Here is a 21,733-nt window from a genome sequence, read left to right on the forward strand (position 1 = left end):
TCTGTTTTAAACTCAATAACAGCTGTAGTCCGAGATTTTTGCCTACCTGCTCCGCAACTTTGTTTTTTTTAAGTCAATTTTTATGAAATTTTCTGTGTGTCTCGTTTTTCTTTGACATCTGGTTAACCAGATAGATTTGATCATTGTATTGAACTTAAGTTTGGACATCTGATTGTCTATGTATGGTTTGAGTGACAGGATTCCCATTGCATTTATCACTTGGAACAGTCCGGCTGCGATGAAGGGAAATGGTTCCCAAATCGTGAACAGATAGGCACCTGGAGCAATTTAGTTGAACAAATTGAGTAAAGATATAAAGTGTCCAAACATACCGTACCAATCAACTAACGAAAAAAATCTTGTTTTATTTTTTTAGCTAGTTAACGACATCAAGTTTTATCTATAACCTATGTTTGAGTTGGTGTCACTAATTCTCTAGTAAAAGATTCATTTTTGCTAAATCATTTTATTAGCAAGTTGGATCAATGTTTTGAGTCGTTTTCTTGATGAAAATTACGTCGTTGATAAACAGATATAGTGATTGATCGTGTCAGTAGGTCAGCTATATAACCTTCTGTTCATAGAGATACAACCAGTTTTGATTATTCATGGACATTTGAACTTCTTCCGCGCCGGCTGCAAACCGTCAAAGCGTGATTGATTGATTTTATTTTCAATCGATTCTATCAAACGCGTCCTACTAACAAATGTCCAATGATGATAGCTGTAAACAAAATTGAGCCTCCGAAATGTGTCTTGGCGTTAGTTTTTGCAGTTTCTACATACCGGTCTCACTGAGAACCTGTAGAGAGGCGTGTCTGATAACAACTCTAGCACCGCAACTGATGGTGTGTATCTCGAGTTCCTGAAGTAACCTCCGCATCATTTTTTGCTGATCTTAGTCCGTACATTTTCAAGGACAAACACTATTTATCATAAGCAGTTGAGTCAACTGAGCCATCGGTATCCTCGATAAAGAAGTCATATGTCACTAAGTTTTGTTATCTGGTTAATCAATGGCCTTGGAAGCCCTTGTAAAATAATCTTACGTCCATAGGTCTGCATTGATGCTGATATGGGCTTAGTGTCTTCAGATTCAGTCAGTTTTTACATGCAAAACTTAGAATAAAAGCCACTATTTAGCATACAAAAGCAACCAAAGACAACTAAGGCGCTAAAAAAACTGAAACAAATTTGGTAACAAAAAAAAAGAATTTTTATTTATCGTGAAAAGTGGTATGTAAACGAGATGCTTATTTGTAGGCTGATTTGATGGGCAATTTATAGTTAAATTTCTTTAAAATAGCCATTTGATTAGACTTGTCAGAATATTCGATGATTAAGAATTAGCAAGAGGCCAGGAAAACATTAACACATTGTCAGTATCCCATAATTGAATACCTGGGTTGACGCTGCTGAGCAAATCGTTACTGCTCCGAGAGTTTCACAGTAATGCTCAAATTTCAGGTATGTAAAACAGCTCAAACATAAACAACTATGGCCCATCAATGTTCATAGATTCAAAGACGTGTGGCCTCTAAGACGTGTGACCAATTAATGAAAACTTTGCATTCTAAATGGGTAAAACTTGACCGATTTGCAACTTGCATGTTTCTAGCATAGAACTTATATAATGAGAAAGGGAGCTCATAAAATTATATTAGCGTTTGAATTTTGAATTGGTCGCATCACCGAAGTTTAAGTACAACTTATATGAGAACATCAAATTAAAATAAAATCACAATATTGGACGATTCTTAATGAAAACTGCTTTCAAACAAAAACACTGAAGATAGAAAATTGGAATTTAACAAAATTACTTGCTAATAATTAAATAATTTTGGCACAATCTGGCAATATGCTCGCCAAAAATATTGGTTCAAACATTGCAAGGAGAATCATATTTTTCATGTCATCTGTGGAAAAAATTGCTGACTTTACTGACCTAATATGGCCGACTTCAATTTTTCCTATCCTGGAGCTGATTGCAAAATACTGATTCATGATTAAAATTAACTGATTGCTGTAATTGATTGGTTGATTTATTGCACTAGTGATGGTCTAAAAGCGTCTTGCGTTCCATAGCTGCATCTTTGGACATCTGATTGTCTATGTATGGTTTGAGTGACAGGATTCCCATTGCATTTATCACTTGGAACAGTCCGGCTGCGATGAAGGGAAATGGTTCCCAAATCGTGAACAGATAGGCACCTGGAGCAATTTAGTTGAAAAATAATGAAACCTAATGGGACATAAGGTGTCCAAACATACCGTACAAATCAACTAACGAAACAAAAACGTGTTTTATTTTTTAAATTTCCATTGCTCTTCTTGTAGATTTCTACATGAAGTTCAGTGGCATTTAAAGGGCATTTGGATTGTAGTTACCCCTTTGATAGTAATCATTTGAATTCATTTGATATGTAAATTAGATTTATTCTATCATGCCTGAAATATGCAAATAAAATTCAATAAACTTCCAATTTTAAATGAGCTTCTTCAGCAAATAGTAAATAATGTTTCCATTTTTCTAATTGAATTTCCGCTTAACAAAAATGGAAAATGGTTTATTTGGTTTTGAACCATTGTCATTTTGTTATGTTCATTGCTGACCTGTAGCAGCAGTAACTAAACTGAATTTTTACACCATTTATCGAAAGAATTGCATTTTAACACTAATTGCAGCATTTTAATACAGTTATTTAATCATCTGAAAATTAGGGTTGGTTTTTCGTCCGTTCTGATTAAATTAATTTAATTTTGTAGAAACATGAATTCAAAAAATGGGAGCTTAGCCTACCTAGGGACAATCCGATAGTCTTGTATGCAAAAGACAGTAGGGTGACTATGGACACCAGCCGTATCGTGGTCTGTTTGCTGTTCATGAATGAGTTCATGATGGGCGTCATGGCCGCCAGGCGCATAGAGTTGGCCAGTTCACAGCAGAAGATTATAAAGCCAATGGCATACAGATTGTGTACGAAGGGTAGAATGGCCACTAGAGTTGGGACGAACCTGAAATGGCAAACTTCCCCATTTTTTCAAATATTAGTTTGAGTAAGTTTATGGCGTTATTCCAAAATCAGAAAATTTATTTATAAAATTTTTTTCAAACTCAAATTTTGATTAGCATCAAAATATTAAAAATCCGACATAATGATTGTCGTTCATTTCGACTGACCGTCCTTAAAAGTTTTCTAAAGGCGAATTTGGCGCCAATAAATAATATATTTGAGAGGGGAAATCGCCCCCACCCTCAAGAAAATTTGGAAAATCTTCCCCACCCTCAAAAAATCCTAGATCCGCCCTAATGCTATGCATAGAGAAGCTATATATTTTCGTCGTTTCATCTTTTTATGAAATTTAGGTTTGTCAAACTATCGAGACCGCAAAAATCGCATGATATGCTGAAATGTAGAAAATTGTTATTCTGCCAAATGCAAGAATAAAATTATGGGGTGCGAACAGTAAACCGCTTTGTCAGTAAAATACCAGATCAGTAAGCCGATTTACGAATTAATTACATCAATTGCGGAATTAACGATTCATAGATAAATGTTTCCTGAGCCAGAACAAAATTTTTAAAACTACGGTGCGCATGGGAAGAGTTATTTTATTCCATTTTAAAAATCAATTTATGTTTTGAGGAAAAAATTTGTCATTTTATAAAAATCTCACTTTTCAGCTAATGCGATTACGTAATGGAATCATTAGTTTTCGATTTATTGATCTGGTCCCCCCCCCCGTTTTTGGCCTTCTGGTTCATCGATTTACTGACCTACCACCAAAATTATATTTGATAAATTTTAATGGCTTTGTATGGCTAAACTGAGAGATTTATTTCCAAAAAATGTATTGTAGATAGAGCACATCTCTGGTGGGTCAATTTAGTTTTTACGCACATTCCGACAAGTAGCTTTGAGTATAGGTTGCAGGGGATGAGAGTGGTGAGAAGGAAGGCTGGCAGTGTTATGGCCATGGGGAGGAGGGTGAAGAGAGAGGTCTCCACTCTGGTCAGATCCCACTTGTCCTTCACTAGCATCACTGCACTCAGACTTACAATGCCACTCACCACTCCGATGGACTCTGCGAACTGCACGAAGAACCACAGCGACTTCTGGATTGAACGGATGTCCTGAAAAGTAGATAAGTTGAACATTTGCAAGGGTTTTCTACGTTTATCAATAGTATTATGCTCTTAAACTTAAGTCTCGTTTTTGTTGAAAAATATGGTCGAAACTTACATTAAAAACAGAGGTAGTACAGCAAAAGTGTCGAAAAAAATGTTGTTCAATTGTGCCGAAAAACATCAAATTTTGACACTGTTGAATAAAACTTGATTTTTCAGCTCTGATGTACTTTGGCACTGTTAACGCCCTCAAAAACACTATCTGTGAGACTTTTATCAACAAGAGAGACCGATTGTTGTTCAAGTTGCACGATTTGTTCCGAGAACAAGTTTCATGTCTGTCGTATTGCTAGGCAGTTATCTTGAAACTAATTTGTTAGGTACATATTTAATGTTAACCTAAGTATACTTAATGTGTCAAGGTAACTACAACTTTTTGTAACAATCGTACTATCTATGATTCAGAGTTGGCATTAGCTGGAGCAAGTCTAAGCAGCTTCACACTATCAGATCACAACGATGTTCAGAGAACATGAGTTAATGTTTTGAACAACATCGTATTTCCTAAGCAACAGCGAAGGAAGCAACAACAGAGTTAACGTTTTGAACAACAACGTATTTCTCAAGCAACAGCGAGCTCCTTAAAATATCCCACGGCTCAGCAACCAGGATTTCGAAAGCAAGACAACCCAACGTACATAAAATACCGGTCTCTGGACCATAGAAAACTCAGATCCACAGCGGTAATTCATCATTTGGCTGAAATAATTTTTATTGGCGGTGACAATTGAGGAAAACTTCAACCCGGAACTGATATTAGAAGATCCGAAATGGGTAATGGAAACATCTCCGCCTAGGCTAGAGTCCGCGAGATTTGTTGAAGACGCAGACTAGCAGATAGGGAATTGAAAAACAAGCTCTCACCTACAAGTCAGTACAACAAAATAAAGAAAAAAGTAGGAGGTCCAAAAATGGGACATAATATCTATTAAGTCGAGATCCAAAAACGACTAGTGTCAAGACTGTTCTTGACGCCAAGAACAGAAAGAAAGAAAAAATTCAAGCGAAAAATTCACTCGTAGAAGTATCGAAGGTAATCTTAAAGGATATGAGAGAAATGGCAACGGAAGTTTTTGAGAAAGTAAAAAGCGTCACCTACGAACGAAATAAATCGTTCAACGGAGCTCAAGATTATGAGAATTGTTGAAAACTTTCCATGCAACACTAACTGCCCAGACAGTTAGGTCGGAACTGGCTACGCTGGAGGATGAACTGGTGCGAGACTTATTCAACTCGAAAAAGGAAAATCTAACAATACAAAACTAGTTAACGTTTGAAACTCTATATCCGGATGAAGTACTCAAAATATTGCTGAAAAAATTGAGCCAGCGACATCGGTCTGAAAAACAAAGTCAAGGACTGCAGCTCCAGTGTTAATAACATTAATTTAAACGTGAAAAATCAAGCAAGAACCGATCATGATAGTCAGAAATATGAACCAAAAAAAGTTCCAGAGACTTCATTAACAAAGAACTTTTTGAAACACACTTAAATCATTGAAATAAAAAAAAGGGAGCATAAATCTTGGAGAAAATTTTGGAGGTCTTTTGCGGATGGTCATCTAAATAATTGTCCGACAATAGAATCACATGGCAAAACTTTTTCGCTCAGTTAGCGATGGTAAGAAGACTCAGACTAGCTATTGGAGGAAGCGCGTAACCTGGTAGAAGATTTTAAGGAGCTCAATGAGTTTGAAATCATGTCAATCCAAACCAGTAGTACAGATTGACAAGCACGTGCAAGAACGATTCGCAAACCAGTCTAGACATACGGAAAAAATGGCACAGGGGGTATCTATTAAGAAGGCTTATATTACATAAAATCAGGAATCAATCAAATTTAGAATGTTGAAAGCATTGGTGAAAACAAACAGCAAGTTTTGCGTACGACTGTGAACAAAGTAAACCCAGTGTCGCGCACTAATTGGGAAACAAGGAAACAATATCTGGATCAGTCGATTAAACCGAAATTCATCCCGGCCTAGAAGTTAAACTTATCAGCCCAAATCGTTGATTAAATCAAGCTTTCAATACTAGTTTTGGGTATACTGAAGAGGACTTTGTGCTCAGTGGGATGGAAAACCCGACCAATATTGCAGAAAAAAAGGTGTATTCTCGGCACTGGTATGAAAATACAGCTGGGAGTTTCCACAACATAGAGGTCGACACAAAAAGAACTGTCATTTTTTTGACGTGAGTGCTACTGTGCGAGCAGTCTGAAAATTGGAAAATACTTTTCTTCAACAAATTTAAACAATTATCAGTCAAACAAGGTAAGCCAAAACTAGGTGGTTTGCTCAACAATCAAACGTGTCCTATCCAAAAGAAAGGCAGAAGAGTTCGGATACATGTTCAGAATGAAGAATATTTAGAAATGAAGAAATTATTAAAAGGAAAAAACTAATTCAAGATTGGCTAGATAATCTAGTGATTGTTCCATTGCACCAAATGTGATCACAGTAAGTATGATTCAATAAAGTTGGCTTGGGACGTAAAACCAATTATTTGGCAAATGCCCAAATTTGATGAATTGTTTGATAGGGTGAGCAAAACTGCCAGAAGGCAAGAAAACGCCCAGACATTTTTTTGGTGTTGACCTGAAATATGCGTAGAGGCAGTTGAAATTAGCTGTGGAAACAGCCAAGCGTTGTAAATTAAAATTTTCGTGGAAATTCCTCTGGAGTATGTAGACTCATGACCGGATATTATTGCCTGGCAGATATGCCGGTTGAATTTCAAAAGGCGTTGGATGGAACCCTTAACAATGTCAAAAACACAATTAACTGTCTAGGCAAAATTTAATTGGTATCGAAGGGCAATGAAGCTGAACACAAAAACTTTGTCCAATAAACTAACGAAAAATTTAGATGAAGAAAACTTACCAAAGAGAAAGTTAGATGAAAAACACTTTTCACAATATGTGATTTGTCCAAAGAGAAAGTGGATTGGTCGGACCATAATTTGTTAGAAATCATTCCACAGATATCGAAAAGGAAAACGATTCAAAAGGTGAATCCTCTTAAAATTTCAAAACAACTCAGATCATCTCTAGGTAGTACTAACTATTTAGCGAAAGCGTTCCCGAACCTAGCCAGCTTAACGAAGAAGTTAGAGCCGTAAAACTACCAGTGATGAAGAAAATTGACTGTGTAGAAGAATAAACTGAGATATTTGAACACAAAAAAACTGCTCTTATTTGAAAAAAGACTCATTATGATTTTGAAGGGGAACAAATTGTGAAACCAGTCATGGTGGAGTGGCGGAGGCCCTTTGTAACAGAAAACAGATAAAAGTGAAAGGGCACCTATATTGTTTGATTCGAGATATATAAGCTTGCAAGAAATCACGAAAGCAGAAAAAAGCAAAAACTACAAATAAACATCGAGTTTTAATAAAATTATGATTTTTTTTTATTTTTATTGAAGTCAGAGGGGTCTTTTCAGTTACACTCCCTTAAATGATAAAAAAAAAATAGAAAATTTGAAAGGTTTTCCATAAAAATGCTGGGCTGATATCACGAGCATTAAATCAAGCTAGAAACTGGCAAAAATGAGAATATAACGACAATTAAAACGCATTTTGCATCCTTTTAATGAAATTCATGCTCAGAAAATTACGAAAATTGGAGAAAAAGTCAGTTTGAGGCTTAATTACGTAAAAACTGTTCATTTTACCACTCCCATAATAATTTAGTGAATTTCTTAGTTACAGCGTTCCAATTTTATATTAAAAATATTTTGTTTCATTTTTCATAATTTAGGGGGGTATAACCGAAAAGACCCCGTCAGAGTGAAATACTAAAGGATGCGAAAGTAACGGAATATTTGTGCTCGGGGTGGTTTTTTTTTCTTTAGACAAATTTCGACTTTTTAACTAGCCATTTTTGACGGAATTTTTTTTTATATCATTCGAAAGGTATTGTTGTCTTGAGCTCAAATTTGAAAAGATATTTCACCTGTGATCATTTTTTGTAAAGTTATGGGGGTTGCCATTTTGGCCAATTTGGGAAATTAACGCGCGATATATTTCTCGCTATTAACGTGTAAGCGGAGAGTTAATACGTCTTAGAAATCGTTCCAAATTGGTTGAAAGAAGCTTATTTGCCATAATTGATTTGTTACAAGGAGGGAAATTTATCCTTTCCCTCATCCTTTGGATGATTTTCAAAGAAAAACTCTCAAATTTTAGAATTTTTTTTTTCATTTTAATTTCTTTAATTGAATTTTTTTATGTTGTTCATGTTTCTACTGCTTCGAAAACGTTAAAAGGCAGTCGGAACTTTCAGGGCGTCGCCCTGATACGAGCAGTCTTGTTCTTTTTATAACCATGAAAAACTGAAGAAAACTAATTGACCATTTTCATCTGGAAATGAACATCAAAAGCAATCTGTAGATCTAATCTTACAGTCAATTTGTTTCGCTGTTACTTAATCGGATTTTCTGTTTTTAATTCGCCTTTCAATTGCATCAAGTTAAACAGCATCAAACAAATCGTCTGAACAGTATTTTTTTCTTTGAGCGGCTAAAAATTCTATTTCTTGGTAATGCGGAGATTTAAGCGCCAAAGTATTTGGGTATCAAAACGACATCCAATTCATTCAAGTGCATCGGAGCAGATTTTATGAAGTTGGCTCAAATTAGAGGTAAAAATACCCGTGGGAAAAGAGTCCAATTTGCAATAATAATCGTCTGTCGCGAGAGTTTCCTGCTTAAAGGAGAAAACATTGACTTAAGCAAATTCAAGATGGTCTGTTGGCCGAAAGTTGCAATCAGCAAGACAAGAAAAAATCCAGAAATTAAATTATATAAACCCCTTACGGAAAATAGAAAAACTTAATCTCGAAAATTTTAACAATAAACTTTGAAGCTGTTTAATTTCAGAAAATTTCAGCAAAGTTTTTGTTGGCTAAGTGAACATCGGCAAACCGGTTATTAGATTAATCTTAGATGCAATCATAAAACACGGATGAATAAGTAGAGGCACTCCTTAAAATATCCGTGATTAAAATTTAAGGTAAAGTTTCCTTCTATTTTGAGATAAATTAGCAAAGTGATTTCCCTCAAAGCAAGAACCAATATGCCAACGAAGATTGATAACTAGTTCAAAATGGCGGACTTGCATGTCAACAAAACTGGGAACATATTTGAATAGGTCAGGAAAAATGTCTTCTTCATTTGATAAAAATAAATTGAACGCTCAAATGACTTCGGCCTTCAGTATCTCATCTGCCATAAAAATCGATTTTCAAACAGATGACTATTTAAGCGCTAATGTGTTTTTTGTGTAGGACCCAATTTGAAAAACTCTTCCTCTTGCTGGGTTCTTCAAATGTATTGAGGGCTTAGTACTATTTAAAACCAAAACAGAGATACTTTGTGGCGATTGATTCGAAACTGTATCATAGTTCTTTTTCCCCATCTCGCGCAATCTCTTTTACTTGCAGTAACAGTTAAGGACCAGGAAGCTGCTTATTTCAGAAAAAATATCGACAGATGGACCTTGAAATCCTTTAAAATCAAATCATGTATTAACTCAAGTAATAATGGGTTTTTTATATTGTTAACGTCGTATTTTTCACTAATCAGTGACGATTCAACGTTGAAAAATAAATGACGATTTATTCACGAGGAACAGGACTAATTTGCGATTTGTTCAAAATGAAAGGGCACCCATAATGTTTGGTTCGAGATATATAAGTGCGCAAGAAATAAAAAAAAAGCAGAAAAAAAACAAAACTGCAAAAAAACATCGGTTTTTTTTCAAATTTTTCAAAAATTTATTCACGAGGAACAGAACTAATATGCGATTTGTTCAAAATGAAAGAGCACCCATAATGTTTGGTTCGAGATATATAAGTGCGCAAGAAATAAAAAAAAAGCAGAAAAAAAACAAAACTGCAAAAAAACATCGATTTTTTTTCAAATTTTTCAAAGATTTATTCACGAGGAACAGGACTAATATGCGATTGGTTCAGCTCTTTACGGAGGACTGCTGTTGTGTAGTTGTGTCCATAACGTTTAGCAATATGCTAAATCTGTTTCAGATGTACTAAAAATGTACCCGCATCCAAGTTTAGTAATCGATTATAACAGATTATTATGATGATTTTTTGACAATTATAATTGATTATAATTACCAAAATTAGGTGTTTAAAAAATTTATAATTGATTATAATTGTGATATTTTCCAAGAGATTATAATCTCTTATAATCGATTATAATCGATTATAATCTCTTATTTTGCCAAAATTTTGTCAATTCAAAACTACATTCGAATTATATCGTATGGGTTATTATTTTTGTGTCAATAAGAAAATCTCTAGAAGAGAGATCTCTTGAACACTTTGGTTCATCTAAACACAAAGTTTTACCACGAAACAAAAGTTTCATAGAGATCCTTTCATATGAGTGGAAAGGTTCCCGAGGTAAATGAAAAATAAATCTTCCGAATCAAACATGAAACTAAATTAATTTGCTGATTTTTTGGTGTTGAAAAAAGCTTAAAATATGCATTGCAAAACAACTCTAATGGGGAAGAAATGAAAAAAAACTTATAAACTTGAATTAATTGAAAAACTTTTAAAAAAAGTTTCTTTATTTTCTTAGAAACCAACGTCTACAAAAAGCATAAAATATAAGCAATTTAGATGCAACTTCGAAGACAAAATGGACAAACAAAAAGGATTATAATCAATTATAATCGATTACAATGGATTTTTGTGCAAAACTAAAGAACTAGAAATTTGAATAAAAATAATGGATTATAATCAATTATAATCGATTATAATTGTATCGAAAAATAGACGAATAAATAATCTATTATAATCGATTATAATGGGTTATAATTAATTATAGTTTGATTTTAAAAAGAGAGGTTATAATCGATTAATAATTGATTAAAATTGATTGTTTCTCAATTTTAGTAAGACTGGTACTAAAATCGTATTACAAGCGATTATTAATGCTTGAAACTGGATGCGGGTAGCCTAGTGGTGGAGTTAAAATGGAAAATATTGATTATGCTGGGAGTTGCACCTCGAAAAAATTGATAAGTATGTTTGTGGACTTGTGGCTTCCTCCGTGTTTGCCCATGTCTCTCAGGTCGGAAGACTCGTCACATTCATCTGACCCATCCAGACTCTCGTAGGAGTCGGACATGCGGAACAGAGATCCCACCTAAACAGGACAAAATGAGAACATTTTCTCAGTACTTTCATCAATTGGTTAACCCCAAATTCTCCTACTCAGTTTTCTGCATGCAAAATTGCTGCAAATCAAAAATTTTCGATTACAGAGATTTTCTTTTGCAAAACTCGGACGTACATTTTTGTTTCTAGAAATTGATTAGAAGAAAGGCCATTAAATTCATTTTGAATGAAGGAGTGGTACTCACGAAGAGTGATCTTCGCCTGGCGAGAAGAATGGTGGCACACATGACAAAAATGAGGCCGTAAGATGCCCCCACCCATATTCCGAACCCAGTCCAGCAGCCATGAGTGATAATGACAAAGGAGATCACGAACGAAACTGAAACGAAACACATTCAGTCAAGTTATCAGTCTAAGAAGTTTAATTAGTAAATAAGAAATTTGTTTTCAAGAAGACAACAACTTGCCTATAATTTATTAATTTAGTAATTTATAAAAATCCCATCTTGGAAGAACACCAAAAAAGCCATGCAGTTAGCTGCCTATCGAGTAATGTTTTCACAATTTAGACTTCAGGCACTGCAATTCAAATCAAAGATTCTTCTATTTTTAAAAAGCTAGGCTCTTAATGAAATGAAAGGCTTAGAATCTTTTTCAAAAAACAATCAACAGCAACTTTCGATGATAGTTAGGAGTGATTGAACATTGAGAGGCTCTAGAAGAAAAATTTTGGGTGATCAATGGTTTGTTTCAATTGGAAATCAAAAATTTAAGTACAGATTTAAGCATTTGAAATGGCGTCATTTCATTTCGATGTTTTTTCAGCATTGAAAAATATTTGCACTTTTACTTTTTCTCTTCCCAGCATATTCGATTTTCAGAGATTTGACCTCCTCAACAACCAAAGGGTAGTATTTCATGGCATCCATTTTCGACAACCAACCCTAATATTTTTCTAAAGGAGGCTTTGGCGCTAATGTATATTAAGTGAAGCGCGTGCCAAAAAAACGCATTTTTTTGGTAAAACGTTTCCAAAAAAACCTAAAAACAGCTTTTTGACCTATCTTTCTTTTAATTTGAAATCTGCCCCTCCCTCGAAAAAACCCTAGATTGGCCCATGACATAAATTATATCATCAATTTGTGCGAAAAAATAATAAATTTAGCAAGTTTTAGGCTCAGGGTGGGGAAAGGGGGCTGGGGAGGAATACAAGTAGGGGGGCTATAATCATCATGCTAACCTAGGAATACGGACTCTTTCGCACAGGTGTACACATTGCTCATCTTCTCCAGATCCCCCCTGGAGTCTTCTGTGACTATGAGTGCTCTGGCGATGCTACTTCCGGAACAGAAGAAGATGAAAATGGCAGAGGCAAACACCCAGTAGCCCTGAAAGGTCAGAGGGACAAACTTTTTTATTCTGATTGACAGTAACGCGCAGCTTCATTGATTTTTTATAGTTTTTTTTGTGCAATTTCATTTTATAGTTTCATTTTAGTTTGTTATAACCATAATTAGTCTAAATTTAAATATACAATTGAGTTTGAAAACCAAGATTTCCCTAGAACTTTTCATTTTTTTTTCAGAAAATCTTAGATTAATCTTCAATAAGAAGGCCAAAAAACTTTTTGAAATCAGTCCAACCAAATAGTTTCATTGAAGTCACGCTTGTTTTTCATTGATTGCTCATAATTTTATTGTGCAATTTCATTTTATAATTTCATTTTAGTTTGTTATAATCATAAATAGTCTCATTTTAAATATAAATTTGAGTTTGAAAACCAAGAGTTCCCTTGAATTTTTTATTTTTTTCCCCTAAAATCTTAAACTAATCTTCAATAAGAAGGCCAAAAAATTTTTTGAAATCAGTCCAACCAAATAGTTTCATTGAAGTCACGCTTGTTTTTCATTGATTGCTCATAATTTTATTGTGCAATTTCATTTTATAGTTTTATTTTAGTTTGTTATAATCATAAATAGTCTAATTTTAAATATACAATTGAGTTTGAAAACCAAGAGTTCCCTTGAATTTTGTATTTTTTTCCCTAAAATCTTAAACTAATCTTCAATAAGAAGGCCAAATATGTTTTTTGAATTCAGTCCAACCAAATTATTTCATTGAAGTCACGCTTGTGTTTCTTTGATTGTTTGTATTTTATTGTGCAATTTCATTTTATAGTTTTATTTTAGTTTGTTATAATCCCAATAGTCTAATTTTAAATATACAATTGAGTTTGAAAACCAAAAGTTTCCTAAAAGTTTTCATTTTTTTCAGAAAAGCTTAGATTAATTTTCAATAAGAAGGCCAAAAAAGTTTTTAAACCAGTCCAACCAAATAATTTTATTAAAGTCACGCTTGCTTTTCATTGATTGTTTTTAATTTTATCAAGCTTTTTCATTTTATAGTTTCATTTTACTTTGTTATAATCATAAATAACCTAGTTTTAAAAATACAATTAAGTTTGAAAATTGAAAGTTTCTTGAATTTTTCCAATTTCAAGAAATTTCCAATTTCAAATAATTTCATTGTAATCACGCTTGTGTTTCATTGATTGTTTATAGTTTTATCAAGCATTTTCATTTTGTAGTTTCATTTTAGTTTGTTATAATCATAAATAACCTAATTTTAAAAATACAATTAAGTTTGAAAACCGAGAGTTTCTTGAAATTTTCCACTTTTTTTCAAAAATTTTCAAATTATTCTTCAATAAGAAGGCCGAAAATGTTTTTGAAATTACTCCAACCAAATAATTTCAATTAAATCACGCTTGTGTCTAGGCGCGGAATTTTGTATTTTTTGAGTTTTCATGCAAAAAATTGCTGTTCTGATTTTTTCTGAATCGATTTCTGATCAGAGAAATAAGTGAACAACATTTTTGATTTCTTATGATCCTAGAAATGAAAGAGCAATTTTTCTGATTTTATTATGATCAGAGAAGTATCAAAACAAAACCTCTGACTTTATTTTGATCAGAGAATTATCAGAAAAAAAATTCTGGTTTTACTCTGATCAGAAAAATAACAAATTTAAAACAGTACTGTAACAGTACTGATTCAGTACTGTTGCAGTACTGCGGTTTTTCTCTGATGTATCTTTGATCAGAGATAAATGACACTTGCCAGAATCTGATACAGGACTGAACTAATTTTTTTCTCTGTGACTTCAAACCGGGCACTCAGCTTGTTTGATTTGTCTTTAAAAAACTGATTTAGCGCGGAAAAAACTAACCCGAATTCAAAATTTCAAAATTCCTTTACCAGATTCTGTTGTCGGAACTATAAATTCAAATGATCACATGCAGGGGCAAAGCTACGGTTTTCTCGAGAGGGTGGGGATTTGATTCTCAAAAAAAATTTCAAAAATTTCGTTAACTTCTTTTTTAGGCGACTAAAATAATTTTTCAGGACCTACCAAAGCTCTTAACGGGAAACATTTTAGAAAACACGGGTTTTAGGACATTTCTTGGAAAACTTTGATCAAAAACTTGCGTTTTTTGGCTCGCGCTTCCCCCTTGTAACTATTAGCGCCGAAGGCACTTTTTGAAAAATTTAGGTTCTGGGAGCCAAAGTTGGATATCTGAAAATAAAACAAATTGGGACTCTTTAGGTCGGCAGTGGGTCGAATCCCTAGGGAAAGGGGTCCCTATGCTATATCACGTGGTTTTGTACAAGGCAGGTGCGAATTTAACATTTTCTCAAGGGGGCAGATTTTCGAAAAAGTGGCTGTCGACCTTTTTTTAGGTCGACCAAACTGAATTTTGAGCTCAACCTTTTTCTGAACAAATTTTCTGTGACTGAGGCGGTTTTTTGTAAAAACAAGTCAAAAGGAATTTTCGACACTTTTTGAAAAGCTTTGATCAAAAAATTGAACTTTTTTGGCGCGCGCTCCCCTCTCAAAATTGGTATAATTGACGCCGAAGGTGCCCTTAATGGCATTTGGTCAGCCAAAAAAGGAAGTCTTCAAATATTACCGAAAGGGGACCCTTTGGCTCGCAGGGGGTGGAATCCCTGAGGTAAAGAGCGTCCGCTTCCCGCCCTTCCCCAATCCGCTACTGGTACAAGGTGATACTTCAAAAAGGTGTGGTTAGTTAATAACATAACATGTGTGTGATAACTTGCCTGGTATTCTGGTGGTATGTCTAGGTAGAAGTCGGAACATAGTCCGAACAGAGAAGCGAAGAGGGAAAGAATGGCCAGCAGTTCCAGACACTCTTTCGGGTACAGGGCCACCAGTGCAGTGGATGCCAGTCGCACTGTTGAAACTACCGCAGACACTAAGCTGATCGGAGGAAAGGACTGAAAAAGAAAAGAAGGAAGAGATTATTTAAAAGTTAAGCGAAGATACTTCATTTGCTCGAAGACTTTGAAAACCTAGAAATTTTTCTCGAAGTATTTTCGAGTTTATAATAAAGAGTAAGTCTATCAAACGAAAGTTTACTGATAATCATAGCATCAGCACTCGTTAATTGAGTAACCTAATTTAGATTTTTAGCAACTATAACGCTTTCGCAATATAGCAAAATTAATTGAAGTTTGAGACTGTCAACTTGTTGTTGAACTTATATCTGAGTGTTTTATAAAGTTTTCAAATTGTAACTATAGAAAACTGATCATAGCAAAAAATAATTCTAGTTTGCTTCTATTTTGTAGATGATTTTTTTCTTATTTTATCTCAAACATTTTCCCTCCTTTTATTGAAAATTATAATGTTGCTCCACAAAATACGCAGACTAATTTTAAGCAGAAGAAATAGCACATTAATTATTGGATTTTTAGTGTTTTTGTACTTGTGCTCCTTAAAGAAGTCCAAAAGTTCCAGACACGATAGCTTTCGAATCCGAGGAAAGAAATTGAAACCCAAAGAAGTTACTACAAGTCAGCCAAAGGTTTCGAAACCAGTTGTTATAGCCAGAGTTCTCGGAAATGATTTACCTCCCTTGCATCACGAATACCAGACATACCTCAATACAAAATACATTTTGGACAGAGAAAAATTACCCGATGAATATCAGAAATTTTGGGTGGTAAACTGTCTCGAAAGTGACGAAAAAGTCCAAAACCTCACAGCTCTTCTGACTCGCTATGAGCAACAATACCAACTTGTTAAGTGCACAAACAAGTCAAACCCTCAGAAATATATGCGAGATATTTTGAAAGCGAATAAAGCTCGAAACCGCGCCATTAGAGCTAGCTTCAAAAAATTTAACCCAAATTGGGTTTTCGTTCTAGACGGGTCGCATTTTGTGACCGAACAAAGCTTGATTCCTTTCAAAAATGTGGTTCAAACTCAGATTCCAATGTTGCATTTTGTGGCTTCTTACCGATTATTGTTTAAATATTTGGTAGACTCCAGAACGAAATTGAGGCGAAACGATACAATATGTGGCACATTGACAGAAAAGAGTCGGCTAAAGATGCCAGATAAGATGTCGTTAAAATATAAAAGTTGTCGAAAATATCAAAAATTTTGTTTGTTTTTTTTTTTCAAAATTTTGCTCCAGAAGTTTTGTCTTGTTCTATTTTTTCAAAGTGACTGAAAAGATTTAAATGATCCGGATAAAATTAAGAACACTTAAAACTTATAACGCGTTTTTCTCAAACTGGGCTTACTTAAGACCTAAACTGATGAAACAGATCAAAATGTTCTGAGAATTTAAGCAAAATTATTGTGCGGTAATTACAGTGCTGATTTAAATTATCCGGACAAAACGAACAAACTTGAATTTTCAAACGCTTTTTTCTTAAATTGGGTTAAGATTAGGCAAAAAGTGAAGAGAACAAAAGTTGCTTAGAATTTCACCAGAATTAATATGGTGCCATTTTTTCTCCGAAATTCTCAACAAAAATTTTACCCCAAAAATGGGTCATTTTGGCTTTTTTCAATTAATCAAGAATTACGCAGAAACTACTTTGTTAATGGATAAGAAAATTATATCACAAGAAGCCTCTTACGCAGTTCAACAAAGTATAAGAAGGGTTAAATCTCCAAAAATTTGCGCAAATTGTTTAAAATTTATTTTTAAACAGAACTTCTGGGTTTTATATAGTAAAAATCACATTTATTGACTATCAAGTGATAATTTTTTCTCTTATAATGGTTTTTGGAGATTTAACCCTTCTTAAACTTTGTTGAACTGCGTAAGAGGCTTCCTGTGATATAATTTCCTTGTCAATTAACAAAGTAGTTTCCGCGTAATTCTTGATTAATTGAAAAAAGCCAAAATGACACATTTTTGGGGTAAAATTTTTGTTGAGAATTTCGGAGAAAAAATAGCACCATATTAATTTTGGTGAAATTCTAAGCAACTTTTGTCCTCTTCACTTTTTGTCTAATCTTAACCCAATTTGAGAAAAACGCGTTTGAAAATTCAAGTTTTGTTCGATTTGTCCGGATAATTTAAATCAGCACTGTATAAGTTGTAAATTTTTGGCCCAAGTTTTTAACCCAAAACTACTATTTTTTTAGTCAATCAAAAATTACGCCAAAGCTAGTCGTTCAATTGCTGGCAAAAATATATCAAGTTGAGCCTCTTGTATAGCTCAACAAAATTTAAGAAAGGCATAATTGTCTCAGCTTTGTATAATTAAATTTATTTTTGTTTGATAGCCATAACCAAAAAATGTCAATTTTACTATACAAAATACCAATTTAAAAATATACGTACGTTTTGCACAAACTTTTGGAGATTAAACCTTTCTTAATTTTTTGAACTAATGAAGAGGCTCACTTTGATTTCTTTTTATCAGGAATTGAACCAATAGTTTTGGTGTAATTTTGATTGACTAAAAAACAAAAATGGTTGTTTTTGGGGTAAATTTTTAGGCCCCAATTTTGCAAAATAAATTGCTCAATTTTTAATTTTGCTTTCTTTCAAGAAAGTTTTTTTCTTCATCAATTTGTGTCTAAATTCAACCTACTTTAAGAAAAACGTGTTTGAATTTCAAGCTTTATTCATTTATTCTTATATTTTTAATCAGCACTGTAATTTTTAAAAATAATAGATGAAAAATATTGTTTGTCGGTTTTCAATTGATGTTGAACATCCTTCATGTACCACTTTTAGTATCTATTCGCCGAATTATAGCGAAGTGTATGACTATGTATCGGGTGTTCAGGATGGACAACTGGGATTGAATAGAGGCGCTTATGAACAGCTGAAAGAGTGGGAAATATTCGATGAAAACATTCTCTACCCTGATGACAGCAAACAGCAAATATGGGCCCTCAATTCAAGCAAGTTGTCTGGCTTAAAACCTCATTACTCTGCCTCAAAATATATACATGCTTTAAAAATTGTACCACGCTCGTCAAAACCTATAAATTTCGTTATTCAGACTGCTTTGCATAAAATCACATCAATCGCTTCCGATGTATTTCCCGATTTTTTTACATTGATGTATGAATTTATACTTAATTGCAATTTTTTCGTAGTATAAACTTTGTTCACATAACTCACTCGAGAAGATCAACTTGTCTTATCTTATCTTTAAATCTATTGACTGCTTCTGCACATTTGGCCCAAAATTAAAAGCGATACTTGAGACGAATAAAGTGTGGGATTCGAGTCCGGACAGGACTGGTATTTTCCGATTATAAAGTTTTTGCTTGTCAGCCTAGTTGCCGCAGTTTGGGTTGTTTTTTAAAACTCAGGTAATTTAACTGCTTTCAGCATTTTTAAAAGTGTAGATAGTTCAACTTGCAGATTTTTTCTTGAAAAATCTTTTTGAAAAACTGAACTTACTTTAAAACTTCGATTTTTGTACGAATGTTTTACAAAAAACTCCTCAAAATTCTCAGACCTAGGTACTTAGTCCGAATACAGGTGGGACCTTTTCAGATCTTGTTTGTAGTTTTATAGGTTTGCGAGATTCGTTTTTGCTCCAAAATCTGACTTCAAATCTACTTCAAGTTTTTTTTATTTTCTGACACTTGTGAGCATAACGACCAAATTTGGAAATATTTTTTGGTGGCGTACCTCATGATTGAGGACCCAATGGAAATTTATTTTATTAAATTTCAGGCAATCAGAATTGAATATTCAAAAATCTCAAAGAAATTGCAAAAATCTCAAAAGAGCGAAGAAATCTAGGCCAATAAAATTATTATTGACCGATTAGAAAACAAGCAGATACACAAATTTTTAAATTTAGCAAAATCAAAGTCGGGTATTCGAAAAAATCTAATTATGATTTTTTTAAAAAATATATATAAAACGAAACAAACAATTTACAGTTTATCCGCATAAATTGTGCAGAAAAACTTTGCTGTACCGCTATAAATAAATTTCCGTTGAGGAAAACTTCGTTTATGGGCAAAACTCGATTAGCCAATCGAAAAGTTTAACAATATCGATTGGTTGAAAATTTTCCATCATGCGGTCTCTGCATAATGAGAATAACCCCCATACTTTTCATTGATTCCCATTCCTGTATATCTTTATCACGATGCTAAACCGTGTATTTTTGTGAACTTTTGGCGGATTCCGCAAAAAGGACGCTCTCTTCATTTCGTTTTTTTCGTTTTCTGTGATTGTTCTGACAAAATTTAAAAACTTGTCTCTCGATTTCAGAAAATTGCACACATCAAATTATGCGCCTATTAAGTGCACAGTTTGGCCTCGTAATGTTTCCCGTTACAAAACGCTGCCGGCTTAGTTTTTGCTTCTAATCAACTGATTTCATCGCTTTAAGTTGTTGGAAGGCTGACTTGGAAGTTATTTGTGTGCGTGCAGATAAGATATGACTTTTGTGGATGCTTTTCTAGATTGTAATATTTCTGCAAAAAATTGGACTTTTTTCAGAATCTTTTGTCTAAACTATGTTTTAAGTATGTGAAATGAATCTTATCACAGATGGGCAAATAGAGTAATCAGAATAACTCTGACCAGTAATTTTTTTGCTTCAGTAAATTTAATTTTCTTTTAAAATTTGAAAAACAACGCGAATTTTTCGTTTCAAATTTTCTGCTGAGGTTTTTTTGATTCGCGCTCATAGTTCAAGATACTAACAGTCTTCTTTGCAAAAATAGTGTCCTGATAGTTTAGATGAAAATGTGTCATTTCGTTTGGATTCAAATTTGAAACAAAAATATTTGACCTTCTATTTGAATTCATGACTGTTATTGATTCGGTTGTGTTTTCTTTCTCCGTTGTTGAGTTCGTGAAAGGTTTGCAGTTGAGTGTATGACAATGTATGACTGTTCATCTCAATTTTTGCCAACCAATCAATTTAGCAAAAAATGGAAAAGCGTTTTCTTAATTTCCTAAGCATAGTCATTCATTTTTGTAAGTGGTGCACAGCTCGGCGACTTTTCTTCCTGTTTGACAGTTAAGCTTATGCAAAATGTCGTTTTGATGTTTTGATTAATTCGAATTTTATTTTAGTTAGTGCCATAAATTGCGTGGAACTTACAGACAGCCTTGTGAGATTAAAACAAGATCTGTTCAAAGAGAGAGAAACCATCAAAAAGTGTGGATACACTTTAAGGTAAATTATAATTTGACATTTGCTTAAAACTAAAGATGTTTGAAAACAACGCCAGCTTTTTAGCAAAAAAAATGATTTTTCAAGTCATTTTAAGTCATAAAAATCTATTGCGTTTAAAATTCATCAAATGGATTTTCGTAAAATCGGAAGCTAGGTAAAATTGAACCGCATAAAAAAGTTAAGCGGAAAAACTTGGTATCAAATTACAGGATTTTGCTATTCCAGTCAATTTTCATGATAGAATTCAGGTCATTTTGAAAAATTCAAAACGACTATGCGTTACAAAGATTGTTGGATGATAAAAAATGCTTGCAAATTATTTTTACAACAATAATACATTTCGGGGCTCGTCTTTTCAAAATTATATTTTTGGGACTACTCATCTACCATATTTGTATGGGTTTTCAGACTGCCTCTGTTCCCAAATGAGAACAGTCGACACAACCAGACCCGACTGCACCTGATGAGGGGGAGGGTGAGAGAGAAGGCACTCAATCATCTGAGAATGAGGGTGATGCAAGAGTCGGAAAGTGTTCAAGAAACAGCTTCGGAACTTTAACTATCCTATTTCAATGCTCTTTTTCATTTTCCTTCCACATCTGATTTGAAAAAAAAAACTTGTTATGGGGGAAAATTCAACAACTTGAAATTATTATTTTTTTTCGATGTTTCATATGGTACTATCACAATTTCGTCAAAGATTTAATGACAAGAAATAAAAAAAGGAAAATGAAAAAAATTCTCTATATTCAAATTTGAAAAAAAAAACAATAAATAGAAGAAATTGTGCACTAATTGGAATATCCCTAAATCCTCTATTGATTTGCTAAAATCATTTATTTGAGTGTTCGTCAAATCTGAATCTTGAAGTATATTGTCAGAAAATCATTCAATTAGAACCAGCGTAGTCGGT

The 21,733-nt window shown here is 33.7% G+C and overlaps 1 protein-coding gene across 9 annotated transcripts in view; it reads right to left on the minus strand.

Moving 5' to 3' along the window:
• Nucleotides 1-1,677: 1,677 nt before the first annotated feature.
• Nucleotides 1,678-21,733, minus strand: part of LOC134842324 (uncharacterized) — a 53,080-nt gene continuing 33,024 nt past the window's right edge. For all 9 annotated transcript variants that reach the window (XM_063858609.1, XM_063858664.1, XM_063858674.1 and 6 more), the window contains 7 exons: nucleotides 15,454-15,630; nucleotides 12,576-12,723; nucleotides 11,581-11,714; nucleotides 11,223-11,363; nucleotides 3,903-4,135; nucleotides 2,801-3,015; nucleotides 1,678-2,211 (listed from right to left, as the gene is read on the minus strand). In XM_063858609.1, coding sequence (XP_063714679.1) covers nucleotides 2,051-2,211; nucleotides 2,801-3,015; nucleotides 3,903-4,135; nucleotides 11,223-11,363; nucleotides 11,581-11,714; nucleotides 12,576-12,723; nucleotides 15,454-15,630 — 1,209 coding nt within the window. In that variant the 3' untranslated portion in view covers nucleotides 1,678-2,050. The remainder of the gene's footprint in view (nucleotides 2,212-2,800; nucleotides 3,016-3,902; nucleotides 4,136-11,222; nucleotides 11,364-11,580; nucleotides 11,715-12,575; nucleotides 12,724-15,453; nucleotides 15,631-21,733) is intronic.

The sequence above is a fragment of the Symsagittifera roscoffensis genome, chromosome 1, assembly GCF_963678635.1.
Source record: "Symsagittifera roscoffensis chromosome 1, txSymRosc1.1, whole genome shotgun sequence".
In the NCBI taxonomy this organism is placed as follows: Eukaryota; Metazoa; Xenacoelomorpha; order Acoela; family Convolutidae; genus Symsagittifera; species Symsagittifera roscoffensis.